Here is a 16005-nt window from a genome sequence, read left to right as displayed (position 1 = left end):
TGGCTCTGTTAAAAAGTGCTATTGCTAACATGTTGTAAGCCGCCCTGAGTCTAAGGAGAAGGGCGGCATAAAAATAAAATAAAATAAAATAAAATAAAATAAAATAAAATAAAATAAAATAAAATAAAATAAAATAAAATAAAATAAAATAAAATAAAATAAAATAAAATAAAATAAAATAAAATAAAATAAATAAAATAAAATAAAAACATACATACTAGAAACGGCATGGCCAAAATGTCATTTGTTCCTTTTTAAAAAATTATGACAAAGCCCTCAAAAACACCTTTTATGTAAATCAAATGACTCAGTAGCGAAAGGAGAAGAAAAAGAGTCTACAACAAATGTAAGTTCTGTGACAGGCACAATGTAGGACAGAGAAACAAAAGACTAGCAGAATTCATTCATGACTACCAATAGCAGTCGGAAGACACCATGAAAACTCCTTAATCTCAAAACACAGGGACAGACTCAATCATGGTTTCAACTGAAAAACTGTAAGCACTATAAATCAAGCTAAATTAAAAAATGCTAGGGAATTTCTAGAAACTTGCCATTTACACAAGTCTGCCTACCAACAGGCACATAAAGATAAACCACATTTACATACTATTCAAAAGAGAATATAAACAAGAACAAAACAAAAAGGGTGGAACATATATTTATTTATTTATTTATTGGATTTATATGCCGCCCCTCTCCGAAGACTCGGGGCAGCTAACAGCAATCATAAAACAGCGTACAATAATAATCCAATACTAAAAACGATTAAAAACCCCTTAATATAAAAAAAACCTCAAACATACATACAGACATACCATGCATAAAATTGTAAAGGCCTAGGGGGAAAGGGAATCTTAATTCCCCCATGTCTAGCGGCAGAGGTGGGTTCTAAGTAGCTTACAAAAGGCAAGGAGGGTGGGGGCAATTCTAATCTCTGGGGGGAGTTGGTTCCAGAGGGCTGGGGCTGCCACAGAGCAGGCTCTTCCCCTGGGTCCCGCCAAGCGGCATTGTTTAGTTGACGGGACACGGAGAAGACCCACTCTGTGGGACCTAACTGGAACATATCCTTTCCAACAACCAAATAAACAGGGATTAACACCATACAAACAATCAAGCAGAAAACAATACCATGATTAAGGAACTACCAAGGAAGGGGGGGGGGGATCCAGTAGGGAAACCTACTGCATAGATACTATGTGATGTGTGAACTTGTTTGCTTAGTTTTAACTGTGGATTTTTACAATATTGTTTTATATAGATTTCTAACATGCTATAAGCCGCCCTGAGTCTCAGGCGAAGGGCAGCATAGAAATCGAATTAATAAATAATAAATAAATAAATATAAACAGGAAGCAGATCCCACACTGTCTAGCACTGATGACCTTACCTAGTCAGATAATAAAATATCTGCAAGCAAACACCTAAACTCAGAGAGTACCCAAGGTTGCTTCTTCACGGGATAAAAATCTGCAATGTGCACAAGAGTTATATAGATACGTTCATTTTATTCCAACATATATGCCTTTCAGACTTTCAAATGCTAAAAGGGAGAAAGGAAAAACCTGGTGTTTTTCAAACTGAGCTAAAAACCTTCTGGGAAAAAGCAGCTCATAGCCATCACTATTCCCAGCATGGTTAGGAAATAAATACAGAGATTTTGGAGAGCAAATCCCACCTACCAAACACAGCCCTTCCTCTCCAGCAGTTGGGAGTTCTTGTTGCACTTGCTCTGAATTGGTTGGGGTGCTTTGCTGATCTGGCACCCGCTGTTCTCCACCGCAGACTTTCTTCTTGAAGCTACCAGCTGAAAAATAAAAGGCAACCATTGGCACGCAGGGCAGGTTACCCAAACTCCATTGGAAAAGCTTTCATTAACTTGACTGTAACTTGTTGCTTGTATCCTTAAGATTTTTATTAATATTGATTGTTTCTTCATGGCTTATTTGACCCCTATGACAAATCATTAAGTGTTGTACCTCATGATTCTTGACAAATGTATCTTTTTCTTTTATGTACACTAAGAGCCTATGCACCAAAGACAAATTCCTTGTGTGTCCAATCACACTTGGCCAATAAAGAATTCTATTCTATTCTATTACCCCTAACCTACGGATGAGTTTAGACTGCAAGATTCAGAATCTCCAAAATTATCTTTATTTTATTATTATTATTATTATTATTATTATTATTATTATTATTATTATTATTATTATTATTATTACCACCACCCCTTCTGCTGCACGAATCCCAGCGACCAGTTAGGTCCCACAGAGTGGGTCTCCTCCGGGTCCCGTCAACTCAACAATGCCGCTTGGCGGGACCCAGGGGAAGAGCCTTCTCTGTGGCGGCCCCAGCCCTCTGGAACCAACTCCCCCCAGAAATTAGAATTGCCCCCACCCTCCTTGCCTTTTGTAAGCTACTTAAAACCTACCTCTGCCACCAGGCATGGGGGAATTGAGATACGCTTTCCCCCTAGGCCTTTACAATTTTATGCATGGTATGTCTGTATGTATGTTTGGTTTTTATATTAATGGGTTTTTAATCGTTTTTAATATTGGATTATTATTGTATGCTGTCTTACTATTGCTGTTAGCCGCCCCGAGTCTCCGGAGAGAAGCGGCATACAAATCCAATAAATAAATAAATAAATTATTAATTAATTTGTATGACGCCCCTCTCCATAGACTCGGGCCGGCTCACTACAATAGCAAAACAGTATATAATAAACAAATCTAATATTTAAAAAGTATCTAAAAACCCATTAATTTAAAACCATTCAACGCAAGCATACCATACATAAAACTATATAAGCCAGGGGGAAATGTCTCAATTCCCCCATGCCTGACGGCAGAGATGAATTTTAAGAAGTTTGCGAAAGGCAAGGAGGGTGGGGGCAATCCTAATCTCCGGGAGGAGCTGTTTCCAGAGGGCTGGGGCCGCCACAGAGAAGGCTCTTCCCCTGGGTCCCGCCAAACGACATTGTTTAGTCGACAGGACCCGGAGAAGGCCAACTCTGTGGGACCTAACCGGTTGCTGGGATTTGTGCGGCAGAAGGTGGTCTCGGAGATATTTTTTCTCTCTTTTTCAATTCAATTCAATTCATTAGATTTGTATGCCGCCCCTCTCCGAAGACTCGGGGCGGCTCACAACAATAATAAAAACAGTATAATAATTTTTAAATATATTTGCCTCAAATTACATAAATAAATCCAGGACCCATAGAAATTAAACTCTCTATTTGTTTTTATACTTTATATATAGAAACATAGAAACATAGAAGACTGATGGCAGAAAAAGACCTCATGGTCCATCTAGTCTGCCCTTATACTATTTTCCTGTATTTTATCTTACAATGGATCTATGTTTATCCCAGGCATGTTTAAATTCAGTTACTGTGGATTTACCAACCACGTCTGCTGGAAGTTTGTTCCAAGGATCTACTAATATATGTTTTATATTCCTGCTTTCATTATATTGTAAATCACAGAGTATTGTTTTGGATAATGAGATGGGCAGCATATAACATTAATTAGGGGGAAAAAGACCACCTCTGGATCATTCAACACCGATGGACTAAAACATTACAAACTGGACTCACTAAGTAGGAGGGATTTAAAACGTGGCATTCTATCTGCAGTAGGAGCAGTAATCACAGATCATTCACTCCTGTATCAGATCTCACGCTCCTTCCTCCATTCCTCCTTTTGACAGACCTGTCATGGCGCTGTCATATCCTCCAAATGTCTCAGCTCGCCTCAGCAATCCAGGCCCACTGGAATCTTCCGGATGAGAGCTTGCACTGGCCAGCTGGGTAAAGATCAGGTTCTGAAGGGTCTCCACTAGAAGACAGCAGCCAAGAAGGCAGTTGAGTAGGAAAAGAGAAGATGTTTATTGCCGTGATCAATTATGTTCTCCATTGTGCAGGCTAAATTCAGGCCATGTGATCCCCTCTCACTCTCTTCTGACAAGCAAATCAATGGGGAAGCCAGGTTCACTTAACAGCCGTGTTAACCAGGTTATCTGAGGGACCATCTCTTTTTTTTTTTTAAATATACTTTATTAGATTATTAAAAAAAAGAAAACGGGGAAAAGGGGGATGGGAATACAAAAAAGAGAAGTGGGAGGGGTTTGGGGTAAACAGTATTTTTATACAGTGACTTATATATATTATTGTATATACATTCCAAATATTTGTCTATATGTAGGTATTTTGTATTCAATATTCTTATTTGGATAATCTTATAGCTGTAGTATTTAATGGTCCAAGAATAGTGTAGAAAGAAGAGGTGGTTGGAGGTGGGATAGAAAAGGAAAGAGAATGGAAAGAAAAGACGAAGAAAGAGAGGAGAAAGAAGAAAAAGAGGAGGGGTGGTACCTGCAAACTAGCAGGCATTTGGATTATGACGACTTAGTTTGATTATATTTATTGTTTTTGTTAGTGAGAAGTAATTGTAGGTTGCGATATTAGTAAATTTCTGATAATTATCAAATGGATTGAACCCAGAGAGGGGTTGTATTGATTTTGATCTGAATTTCTATTGTGTATATCTTTATTTTGATTTGTATTAAGAGATTTTAATTGGTTTTTGTGAGGGACCATCTCTTGCTGGTCACATCTACCCGACCTATCAGAGCGGGGAAGCCAAGGAATGCTGCAGGTCTCATCCCCTAAGGAGATATACCTGGTGGGACCCAGAAGAAGGGCCTTTTCCGTGGTGGCTCCCTCTCTCTAGAACATCATTCCCTCAGATATTAGAATGCCCCCCCCCACTCTAGCACTCTTCGGGAAGACGCTGAAGACCTGGTTCTGCCAGCAGGCCTGGGGGAACCCAGAGCTGGTTGCAGCCCATTAAATGATGCGTGCAATGTGCTGTCGCTGGGGCAAGGAGTGGTTTTATTATATTAATTTATTTGATTATTTTTTTATTGTTTTAAATGAGGTTTTATATTCTGCAAGCTGCCTTGAGTCGCCATGTGCAAATAGGTGGCAACATAAATTCCATAAATAAACAAATTAATTCATTAACTTAGCAACTGCCGCGATTCACTTCATCGTGGCAAGAAAGATTGCGGCGAAATTAATTTTACAACCGTCTTGCTATGCAATGGAAATGCTGGGGTCCACTGTGGTGCTATGATAAGGACTACCCGTATTACGTGGTCCTATCATGTAATTTCTCCCCCGTTTTTCCATCTCCGGTGCACCCACCTTCTATCACTGCCTGCTTGAGGATGGACTCCCCCTGCAGGGTCTCCGGAGAATCCACTCTGTTGACAAGCCGGAAGCGGGCGCTAGCAGTCAGGTCCTCGAAACCGTTCACCTCGGCCATCTCCTGGTAGATCTGCTGCTTCTCTGTGAGGCTTTGCAAGATCAGATCGTCTTTCATGTTCAAACGCTCTAGATGGTGGAGCAGGGGAAGGGAGAAGGGAAGAGGCAATTGAACGCCATGGTGCTCGGGGGGCAACAGCAGGAAGCCCTGCAACCCATTCTTCAGGCATTGTTTGCAAGACGACCAAGAGGAATCAGTAACCCCCTCGGAGAGGGTCCGCAACTTGGGCGTCCTCCTCGATCCACAGCTCACATTAGAGAAACATCTTTCAGCTGTGGCGAGGGGGGCGTTTGCCCAGGTTCGCCTGGTGCACCAGTTGAGGCCCTATTTGGATTGGGAGTCACTGCTCACAGTCACTCATGCCCTCATCACCTCGAGGCTCGACTACTGCAATGCTCTCTACATGGGGCTACCTTTGAAAAGTGTTCGGAAACTTCAAATCGTGCAGAATGCAGCTGCGAGAGCAATCATGGGCTTCCCTAAATATGCCCATGTTACATCAACACTCCGCAGTCTGCATTGGTTGCCGATCAGTTTCCGGTCACAATTCAAAGTGTTGGTTATGACCTATAAAGCCCTTCATGGCACCGGGCCAGGTTATCTCCGGGACCGCCTTCTGCCGCACGAATCCCAGCGACCAATTAGGTCCCACAGAGTGGGCCTTCTCCGGGTCCCGTCAACTAAACAATGTCGTTTGGCGGGGCCCAGGGGAACAGCCTTCTCTGTGGCGGCCCCGGCCCTCTGGAACCAACTCCCCCCAGACATTAGAATAGCCCCCACCCTTCTTGCCTTTCGTAAGCTTCTTAAAACCCACCTCTGTCGTCAGGCATGGGGGAACTGAGATATTCTTTCCCCCTAGGCTTCTACAATTTATACATGGTACGTTTGTATGTATGATTGGTTTAAAAATAAGGGTTTTTAGCTGCTTTAGTATTGGATTGTCGCATCTTGTTTTTACCACTGTTGTTAGCCGCCCCGAGTCTACGGAGAGGGGCGGCATACAAATCCAATAAAATGAAATGAAATGAAATGAAAGAAAGGCAGTTCTTGACTTACAGCCACAATTGAGACCCATAGTTATTGTGCCCAGTTTTTATGATCTTTTATTTTTTTGCCATTGTTAACTGAATCGCTGTATTTATTATACTGTAAGCTGCCCAGAGTCACCGCAGACAGTGAGAATGGCTCGTGGTGCAGTGGTTAGAGTGCAGTACTGCAAGCTACTTCTACTAATCATCGGCTGCCAGCAGTTTGGCAGATCGAATCCTAGTAGGCTCAAGGTTCCATCCTTCCAAGGTCAGTAAAATGAGGACCCAGATTGTTGCTTGTTCTCTGTAAACTGCTTAGAGAGGGCTTTGAAGCGGTATATAAGCACTGTGAAGCGGTATATAAGTCTGAATGCTATTGCTATATACATTTAATAAATACAGTGGCACCTCTACTTACGAACTTAATTCATTCCGTGACCAGGTTCTTAAGTAGAAAAGTGTGTAAGAAGCAATTTTTCCCATAGGAATCAATGTAAAAACAAATAATGTGTGTGATTGGGGAAACCACAGGGAGGATGAAGGCCCTGTTTCCTCCCAGGAGATCCCTAGAGAGGCCCCATGGAGGCTTTTCCCCTTTTCTGGCCCTGTTTCCTCCCAGGAGATCCCCAGAGAGGCCCCACGGAGGCTTTTCCTCGCCTTTTCCGGCCCTGTTTCCTCCCAGGAGATTCCTAGAGAGGCCCCACGGAGGCTTTTCCCTGCCTTTTCCGGACCTGTTTCCTAGAGAGGCCCCACAGAGGCTTCTCCCTGCCTTTTCCAATTACAGTTTCGGAGGCTCGAGTTTGTAAGTGGAAAATGGTTCTTGAGAAGAGGCAAAAAAATCGGTTCTTATCTAGAAAAGTTCGTAAGTAGAGGCGTTCGTAGGTAGAGATACCACTGTAAATAAAACTAAATCAGAGTTAAGCGAATGCAGCTTCCCCCATTGTTTCTCGGGTACCAACTAGGAAGGTTAGAAAGGGCGATTATGTGATCCTGGATATTGCAACCGTTGTAAATCTACGCTGGTCGCCAAGTGCCTGAATTTTGATCACATGGCCATGGCAGGTGTGTGTGTACTGTCACGATCATAAGTGCAAGGACTAGTCATGTCGCATTGAAACTTCGGCCACTAAATGAATAGTTGTAAGTCAAGGACTACCTGTAGTGCTTTTACAGATCAGTTCATAACCAATTATCCTATTATTTTTTTAAATAATAAAGTTTATATTAATTTTTATAATAGTAAAAACATACACACTGCATATAATACAGTGCGCAGGGATTTCCAAAGGGTCTGATCATAAATTCCCCAGTCTTCCTCTTCTCCAAAACAAGTCCCCAAAACTAGGCAAGCCCAACCCTCTTGTAAAGGACACTTTTGCAAGACAAGAGCTTTTTTACCTTGGAATTCTTTCAGCTTTGCAGTTTTCACTTCGGCCTGCCTTTTTTCCTCTTCTGGATCAGCAAGGACACTATCCTCTTCATCAGGACAACTGCAAATAAATATAAACCACTGAAGTCCTGGTTAAAAAGGAGTCCTGATGTCATAGACCGCCTTCTGCCGCATGAATCCCAGCGGCCGATTAGGTCCCACAGAGTTGACCTTCTCCAGGTCCCGTCGACTAAACAATGCCAGGGGAAGAGCCTTCTCTGTGGTGGCCCCGGCCCTCTGGAACCAACTCCCCCCAGATATTAGGACTGCCCCCACCCTCCTCGCCTTTCATAAATTATTAAAAACTCATCTTTGCCACCAGGCATGGGGAAATTAACACACGCCCCAATTGTCAAGGTTGGTGTATGGTTTGATTGGATTGTGTGATTATTTTATTATAAGGGTTTTAAACTGTATTTTTTAATAATTGGATTTGTACACTGTTTATGTCGTTGTGAGCCGCCCCGAGTCTTCGGAGAGGGGTGGCATACAAATCAAATCAAATCAAATCAAATCAAATCAATAAATAGTTGATGGGAAAGAAGGTTCTTTTTCATAAACCCAATTTTGCACCTACTTATCACACTCAAGTTGGGGGAAAAACAAACCCCACAAGATTGTATAGAAGTAATTCTCACTTCCTAACCATTCATTTGGCGAACGTTTGGAGTTATGATGGTGCTGAAAAAGGAGACTTAAAATCCTCAAAGTTCTGGCTATTATATTACCCTGCGGTCACAGTTGCAACTCAGGCATTTTGGCAATCAGCTCACACTTACAATGGCCGCAGCATCCTATGGTGATGTGGTCCCACTGGCAACCTTCCCTGCCAGCTTCCCACAAGAAAAATCAATGGGGAAATTGGCAGTCACTACGGTAAATCCCTCGCCCCCTTTCCTTGCCTAGCAGCAGCCCTCTCTAACCTCGCATTTTTGTGAGCCATTTGCACAACCTCCCCATCTGGCAATAGCCACTCCTGGCCCCACTGTGCTCATGCGCATGTGCACTTTTCGACCTGTAGTGGCACGGTGGTTAGAATGCAGTACTGCAGGCTTCTTCTGCTGACTGCCGGCTGCCAGCAGTTTGGCAGTTTCATCACCACCAGCTCAAGGTTGACTCAGCCTTCCATCCTTCCGACGTTGGTAGAATGAGGAGCCAGATTGTTGGGGGCAAGATGCTCCATAAACCACTTAGAGAGGGCTGTAAAGCGGTATATAAGTGCTATTGGCATTGCTTTGGTGTCTGTTCCAGAGCTTGTTTGCAAGCCACCTGGGTCTTAGAAACATAGAAACATAGAAGATTGATGGCAGGAAAAGACCTCATGGTCCATCTAGTCTGCCCTTATACTATTTTTTGCATTTTATCTTAGGATGGATCTATATTTATCCCAGGCATGTTTAAATTCAGTTACTGTGGATTTACCAACCATGAACACAAGAACAAGGGGACACAATCTGAAGTTAGTTGAGGGAAAGATCAAAAGCAACGTGAGAAAATATTATTTTACTGAAAGAGTAGTAGATCCTAGGAACAAACTTCCAGCAGACGTGGTTGGTAAATCCACAGTAACTGAATTTAAACATGCCTGGGATAAACATATATCCATCCTAAGATAAAATACAGGAAATAGTATAAGGGCAGACTAGATGGATCATGAGGTCTTTTTCTGCCATCAGTCTTCTATGTTTCTATGTCTGCTGGAAGTTTGTTCCAAGGACCTACTATTTCAGTAAAATAATATTTTCTCATGTTGCTTCTGATCTTTCCCCCAACTAACCTCAGATTGTGTCCCCTTGTTCTTGTGTTCACTTTCCTGTTAAAACACTTCCCTCCTGAACCTTATTTAACCCTTTAACATATTTAAATGTTTCGATCATGTCCCCTCTTTTCCTTCTGTCCTCCAGACTATACAGATTGAGTTCATTAAGTCTTTCCTGATAAGTTTTATGCTTAAGACCTTCCACCATTCTTGTAGCCCGTCTTTGGACCCGTTCAATTTTGTCAATATCTTTTTGTTGGTGAGGTCTCCAGAACTGAACACAGTATTCCAAATATGGTCTCACCAGCGCTCTATATAGCGGGATCACAATCTCCCTCTTCCTGCTTGGTATACCTCTAGCTATGCAGCCAAGCATTCTACTTGTTTTTCTACCGCCTGACCATACTGTTTACCTATTTTGAGACTGTCAGAAACCACTACCCCTAAATCCTTCTCTCTACTGCAGTTTTTGCTAACACAGCCTATACAATACTCAGATTGAGGATTCCTTTTCCCCAAGTGCATTATTTTACATTTGGAAACATTAAACTGCAGTTTCCATTGCTTTGACCATTTATCTAGTAAAGCTAAATCATTTGCCATATTACAGACACCTCCAGGAATATCAACCCTATTGATATCAATCCTGTCTTAATTAACCATCAGAGTTCCTCACTTAATGACGGCAATGGCTACCATTGGGATTGTTGTCCTAAAGCAGTGCAGTCACCAGACATTGTGCCTCTTGATCCCATTGCTTATAAACAAAAATTACGGTCATTAACTAAGGACTACGTGTATTTCCTTATGACGACAAAATAACAGGTATGCAAAGGGCCACCAAGTCTGATACCAACCCAACACAGGAGAGAAACAGAACAACCTATTTTATATGCTCACTTTTCCACTGCCCTGCGAATTTCTGTCATCCAGATATTCCTTTCCTCCTTGGAGTTGGTTTGAATCTCATACATCTCTGGTCCTTCCTTGGAAGCAATGATTAAGAACATGGCTCGTTCCTCGTTGGCTACTTCTCGGACTATCAGTTTTTGCAAGGAAATCACTGGTGGCTTTGAGTCCTGTGATGCAAGATACAGCATCATCATCAACAGTCCATCTACGGCAATCCTAAAAAGCAACAGCTATAATTTTTCTTCTTTACAGCATACTTGTAAATCAGATTAACCTGGAAAGAGTGGAAGGAAGTAGGAAAAGTATCCCAAAGATCTCTGCTTATATCTGCTTAGCTGGGAAAGACCCAATTGTGCCTGAAACCCCAGAGTGTTTCTGCTGGCTGGGTTATATTGGACAAGGGGGGCAAATAGCACGTTGTGTTTACTGTTGAAATCCTGAAGGACTATTGCATAGAAGACAGAGTTGGGTGCCTCTTCAGTGGAATGGCTTGCCTTCAGAAGTTGCAGGTGCTCCATCACTGGAGCTTTTAAAGGAGAGATTGGTAAAACATTTGTCTGAAATTGTATAAGGTCTCCTGCTTGAGCTTGAATTGGACTTCCAAGGTCCGTCCCCCCACCAAAACTCTGTTATTTTGTTATTCTTGATAGTTCCTCTACATAGGAAGTCTTTGTTTAGCATAATCAGTTTGAAAGATGCGCACACATGCACGCACATGGACACACACCGAAGAATCCAATTTGCTAATTTCGTTCATTTAAGAAAATACGAAACATATAAATGCATTAAAATCAGTATTTTGATTTAACAGATGAAAGGGAATTTATTGCACATTTATCAATTAATTATAATTGTAATTAATAACTAAAGACAAATGAAAATATACTAAATAAATAGGACCGCAATACAATGGAAACTAGGGGCAATATAAATTAGAATAGAATTGAATAAAATAACAGAGTTGGAAGGGACCTTGGAGGTCTTCTAGTCCAGTGTTTCCCAGCCTTGGCAACTTGAAGATATCTGGACTTCAACTCCCAGAATTCCCCAGCCAGCATTCTCTGGCTGGGGAATTCTGGGAGTTGAAGTCCAAATATCTTCAAATTGCCAAGGTTGGGAAACACTGTTCTAGTTTAACCTCCTGCTTAGGCAGGAAACCCTACACTATTTCAGACAAATGGTTATCCAACATCTCCTTAAAAACTTCCAGTATTGGAGCATTCACAACTTCTGGAGGCAAGCTGTTCCACTGATTAATTGTTCTAACTGTCAGGGTATTTCTCCTTAGTTCTAAGTTGTTTCTCTCCTTGTTTAGTTTCCACCCATTGCTTCTTGTTCTACCCTCAGGTGCTTTGGAGAATATCATGACTCCCTCTTCTTTGTGGCAACCCCTGAGATATTGGAACACTGCTATCATGGTTCCCTTACTCCTACCTTCCATAAGACTAGACATATCCAATTCCAGAAACCTTTACTTTCCAATAAGAACTCAGCATTGATAAGCAAATTCAACTGTCCTACTTAAAAACATATTAAGGTATTCATTTCAACTGTATGATAATAAAGAGCATGCCATTTTGCTGATCAACTCTCAAAGAGTTGAGATTTTTTTTGTAGTAACAGACATACCTAAAATAACCTACAGGAATTTACAAAAGCTGAAGCCTGTTAGGGAACTGAGGTTAAAATTTGCTGGGTTCCTGGAATTTTCTTAGCAAAGACCCAACCAAATCAGAGTTTTTCTCTGTAGTTCAGATTTATTTGTTATTACAGAAACCACAGAGAGTTCTAGGTTTTCCACACCACCCTGCCTATCCTTAGCAGAGAGAAATACATACCAAAGATGCAAACATATATTTCTGGTCTTTCTCTTGCAGTAGTAAAAGCACATCTGTCAGCAGAACAGCCAAAACATCTGCCAAAATTATTGAAGAAAGGGAAGTTGAAAACAAAATACTGTAATCCTTTCAAGCAGAGCAAGTAATTTTTTAAAATATTCTAACAGCTAGCTAGACACTAATTCAAACTAATTCAAATCCTTCATGGCATCGGACCAGATTATCTCCAGGACCGCCTTCTGCTGCACGAATCCCAGCGACCAGTTAGGTCCCATAGAGTGGGTCTTCTCTGGGTCCCGTCAACTAAACAATGTCGCTTGGCGGGACCCAGGAGAAGAGCCTTCTCTGTGGCGGCCCCAGCCCTCTGGAACCAACTCCCCCCAGAGATTAGAATTGCCCCCACCCTCCTTGCCTTTCATAAGCTTCTTAAAACCCACCTCTGCAGCCAGGCATGGGGGAACTGAGATACTCTTTCCTCCTAGGCCTTTACAATTTTATGCATGGTATGTCTGTATGTATGTTGGGTTTTATAATAAGGGTTTTTAACTGTTTTAATATTGGATTGTTATATGCTGTTTTTATTACTGTTGTTAGCCGTCCCGAGTCTACGGAGAGGGACGGCATACAAATCCAATAAATAAATAAATAAATATGCTGTTGAATTTTTCCTTTTGGGGGATTATTCAGAGTACTGTCATTTACCGTATTTTTTGGAGTATAAGAAGCACCTTTTTACCCCTCAAAAGAGGGTGAAAACTTGGGTTTTCACCAAAAATATACACCAAATGTAGCCCCACCCAGCCACCCCCACTCTTTGGCCTCTGCCTCTCAGCAATTTACTTCCTTGCAGTAAGAAGAACAGAGCCTGTTAAGCCAAGCAACTGATATCAGCTTCTCGACCCTCAGCTGATTGTGCTAAACTGAAAGTGAAACTAGCTGCAAGGAGGCAAATTGCTGGGAGAGAGACACAGATTTTTATTTTCTGCTGAACTGGAGGTAAGTCAATAACTATAAATGTCTGTAGAATGTTCACATATTAGACTTATTTTTTAAAGACTGCTTTATTATTGTTCTAGACAGCAAAACAAAGAAGCTTTTTAAAACAGAGGCCCAGTGGTATTGTATCTTCTTTTAAATAGCAGAGAATAACTATACTTCCAGAAAGCTACATCAATTTTAAAGATCTGTAAAAGTATAATCTGAAATGTAACAGTGTCCTGTGTATTAAGATAAGGCAGCTGAGTTAAACCGTGACTTAGTCATGTTTGGAGTAGATCTATTTACATAATTGGGAGGAGTTATAGTGTGACTACATTTACGAAAACTTTCTGGCATTAGTATACAGTCTTCCCTCGATTTTCGCGGGGGATGCGTTCCGGAACCACCTGCGAAAGTCAAATTTCCGCGAAGTAGAGATGCGGAAGTAAATACACTATTTTTGGCTATGAACAGTATCACAAGCCTTCCCGTAACACTTTAAACCCTTAAACTGCAATTTCTCATTCCCTTAGCAACCATTTAGATTATTATTCACCATGTTTATTTATTAAAGTTTATTAAAAAAATATTTATTAAAGCCGGACGAAGGTTTGGCAATGACGTATGACGTCATCGGGCGGGAAAAACTGTGGTATAGGGGGGGGGGGGACTGCAAAGTATTTTTTAATTAATATTTTTGAAAAACCGTGGTATAGCCGTTTCGCGAAGTTCGAACCCGCGAAAATCAAGGGACCACTGTACTGCTATAATGTACATTTTTCCAATTGTTTGCTATTTCTATGGGACAGGCAAAGAGTGTATATCATCTGTGCTGGTTGCTGGGAGGCTAATTGCTGGGAGGTAGAGGCAGAATTTCCCCCCCTTGTTTTCCTCCTCCAAAATTTAGGTGCATTTTATACTTCAAAAAATATGCTGAATCCAGTGCTTGTGCATATAGAGGGTACAGTTTTATACTCTGATTGTTTCACAGACAGAACACAGATGTTCAAATGTTTGGCCATCCCAAAATATCAACCCAGATTTCTGTTTTCAGGGGACTTCTGTCATCTACAGCCTCAGTACTAGTTTTCCTATATAAGAATATCTGTTCACCTGACTTTGCATCAGATTTCCGAGCAAATATTTATTTCACTATTTGCCGCTCCATTGAAAAGTATAGCTAAGATCATTTGAATTATCAAATTATCCCTAAATATAGAAAGGGGGGGGGGGGGATTTTTAACACTGAAACTGAATTTCTTTTATCAACAGAAAAGTCATTTTCAGAATTGTCTATTTTTAGGATGCCAGAGTAACATTACTCAGATACAGGATTAACCAGTCAGGTGGAGATGGACTCAAAGATTTGCAAAAAAGAAAAAAGAAAAACATTTCTGGAGTCGGGAAGGAGAAGCAGCTCAATGAGAACTTTAAAAAGTGATTGAGCTTCAGCTTAAGACCAGCAGGCCAATTTTAATACTCCAAAAAGAAAAAAGTGCACCTATATCACGGGGTTAACATGAATGATGCAGATTCAAAGTGTGAAATAGTTGGAAGTCAATTATTGACATAAATGTTTTGTCTTTCCCTTGGGTGCCTGAGAAAGACACTGACTCAATAAATAACTCATCATTTTGATCAATGCTTCCTTCTTTGGGGGGAAGAAGCAGATTACTAAATGCTAGTAGCTGGACACCCTTGCGTTGCTACGAAACTATGTGATCGGGCTTGATAAATTGACTGTTAAAGCTTGAAAATTAATGAGTAATTACGATTGGACTTGATACATTGACACTTAAAGCTTGAACATTTGTGTAAAATGTGTAACTCCTTAGCATCAAAGCGTATTAATATAAGGCAACTGACAGTTGGGACAGAATTCTTTTCAAGTGGGGAAGGGGAGTAGAACGTCTAACTCCTTAGCATCAGAGTGTGCTAATTAATATAATACTGCATAAGAAATACTAATGATCTGATCATCTCGAAAACTCCTTTCTGAACGAGCACCTAGAAGCCAAGGGGAACAAATGTGCCAAGTGTCAAGTTTGTAGGCTTTACAGTTATGGAGATTTTGTGATGAGTGAGTGGTATTTGGCTTATATATATATAGACTCACACATTGATTACTCCTGATTACTGAGTGTTGTGATTCCGTCTGAGGCTCCTCAGGGAACGGCTGAACCTCTGCCGGCTCCATGCTCAGAGGGGGAGGATGAGGAACAGGAGGAGGAGGAGGAGGCCCAGGCAGACGGGGAGGAGGAATATCAGGCCGAGGGAGAGGGAGAACAACCTGAGTCCCCCGGGGTGGAGCTCTCCCCAGCAAGCAGCCTGGAGTCCTTGGATGAAAATGCACAAGCCATCATCGATCTCAGGCAGAGAAGAGCAGCACAACGAAGGGGACAATTAGCCAGGTATTTCCAGCCCTAAATAGGCAACAGCTGGGTTTGGGTGTGGTTCTCCCCAGAAAGGCTGAAAAGGCAGACCTACCCTTCCTGTATTGTGGAGTATTATCTTTGGGAGTCCTGGGACCTGGCTGTGATCTTTGGCGTTTCTGACTCTGGCTTGTGGCCCTGAAGGCTGAAACCTTGGGGGGAAAGGCTTGGGTCTTATTCTCTACAGTGGTGTGTGTGCCAGCAAGAAGTCTGCTGTATTGTCTGGCCGTCAGGACTCTGCTGTGAAGCCTCATAGCCTGTCTGTTGGGAAGAACAGGTTTTTCTCTGTGTTTATT

The 16005-nt window shown here is 41.6% G+C and overlaps 1 protein-coding gene across 9 annotated transcripts in view; it reads right to left on the bottom strand.

Moving 5' to 3' along the window:
- LOC139165078 (rho guanine nucleotide exchange factor 18-like) overlaps positions 1–16005 on the bottom strand; it is a 108657-nt gene that overhangs the window by 18947 nt on the left and 73705 nt on the right. For all 9 annotated transcript variants that reach the window (XM_070748026.1, XM_070748053.1, XM_070748034.1 and 6 more), the window contains 6 exons: positions 12300–12376; positions 10450–10628; positions 7760–7851; positions 5213–5401; positions 3717–3842; positions 1683–1807 (listed from right to left, as the gene is read on the bottom strand). In XM_070748026.1, the coding sequence (XP_070604127.1) occupies positions 1683–1807; positions 3717–3842; positions 5213–5401; positions 7760–7851; positions 10450–10628; positions 12300–12376 (788 nt within the window). The remainder of the gene's footprint in view (positions 1–1682; positions 1808–3716; positions 3843–5212; positions 5402–7759; positions 7852–10449; positions 10629–12299; positions 12377–16005) is intronic.

Source organism: Erythrolamprus reginae, chromosome 1 (assembly GCF_031021105.1).
Source record: "Erythrolamprus reginae isolate rEryReg1 chromosome 1, rEryReg1.hap1, whole genome shotgun sequence".
Classification (NCBI taxonomy): domain Eukaryota; kingdom Metazoa; phylum Chordata; class Lepidosauria; order Squamata; family Dipsadidae; genus Erythrolamprus; species Erythrolamprus reginae.
This window is presented reverse-complemented; position numbering and strand designations above follow the sequence as displayed.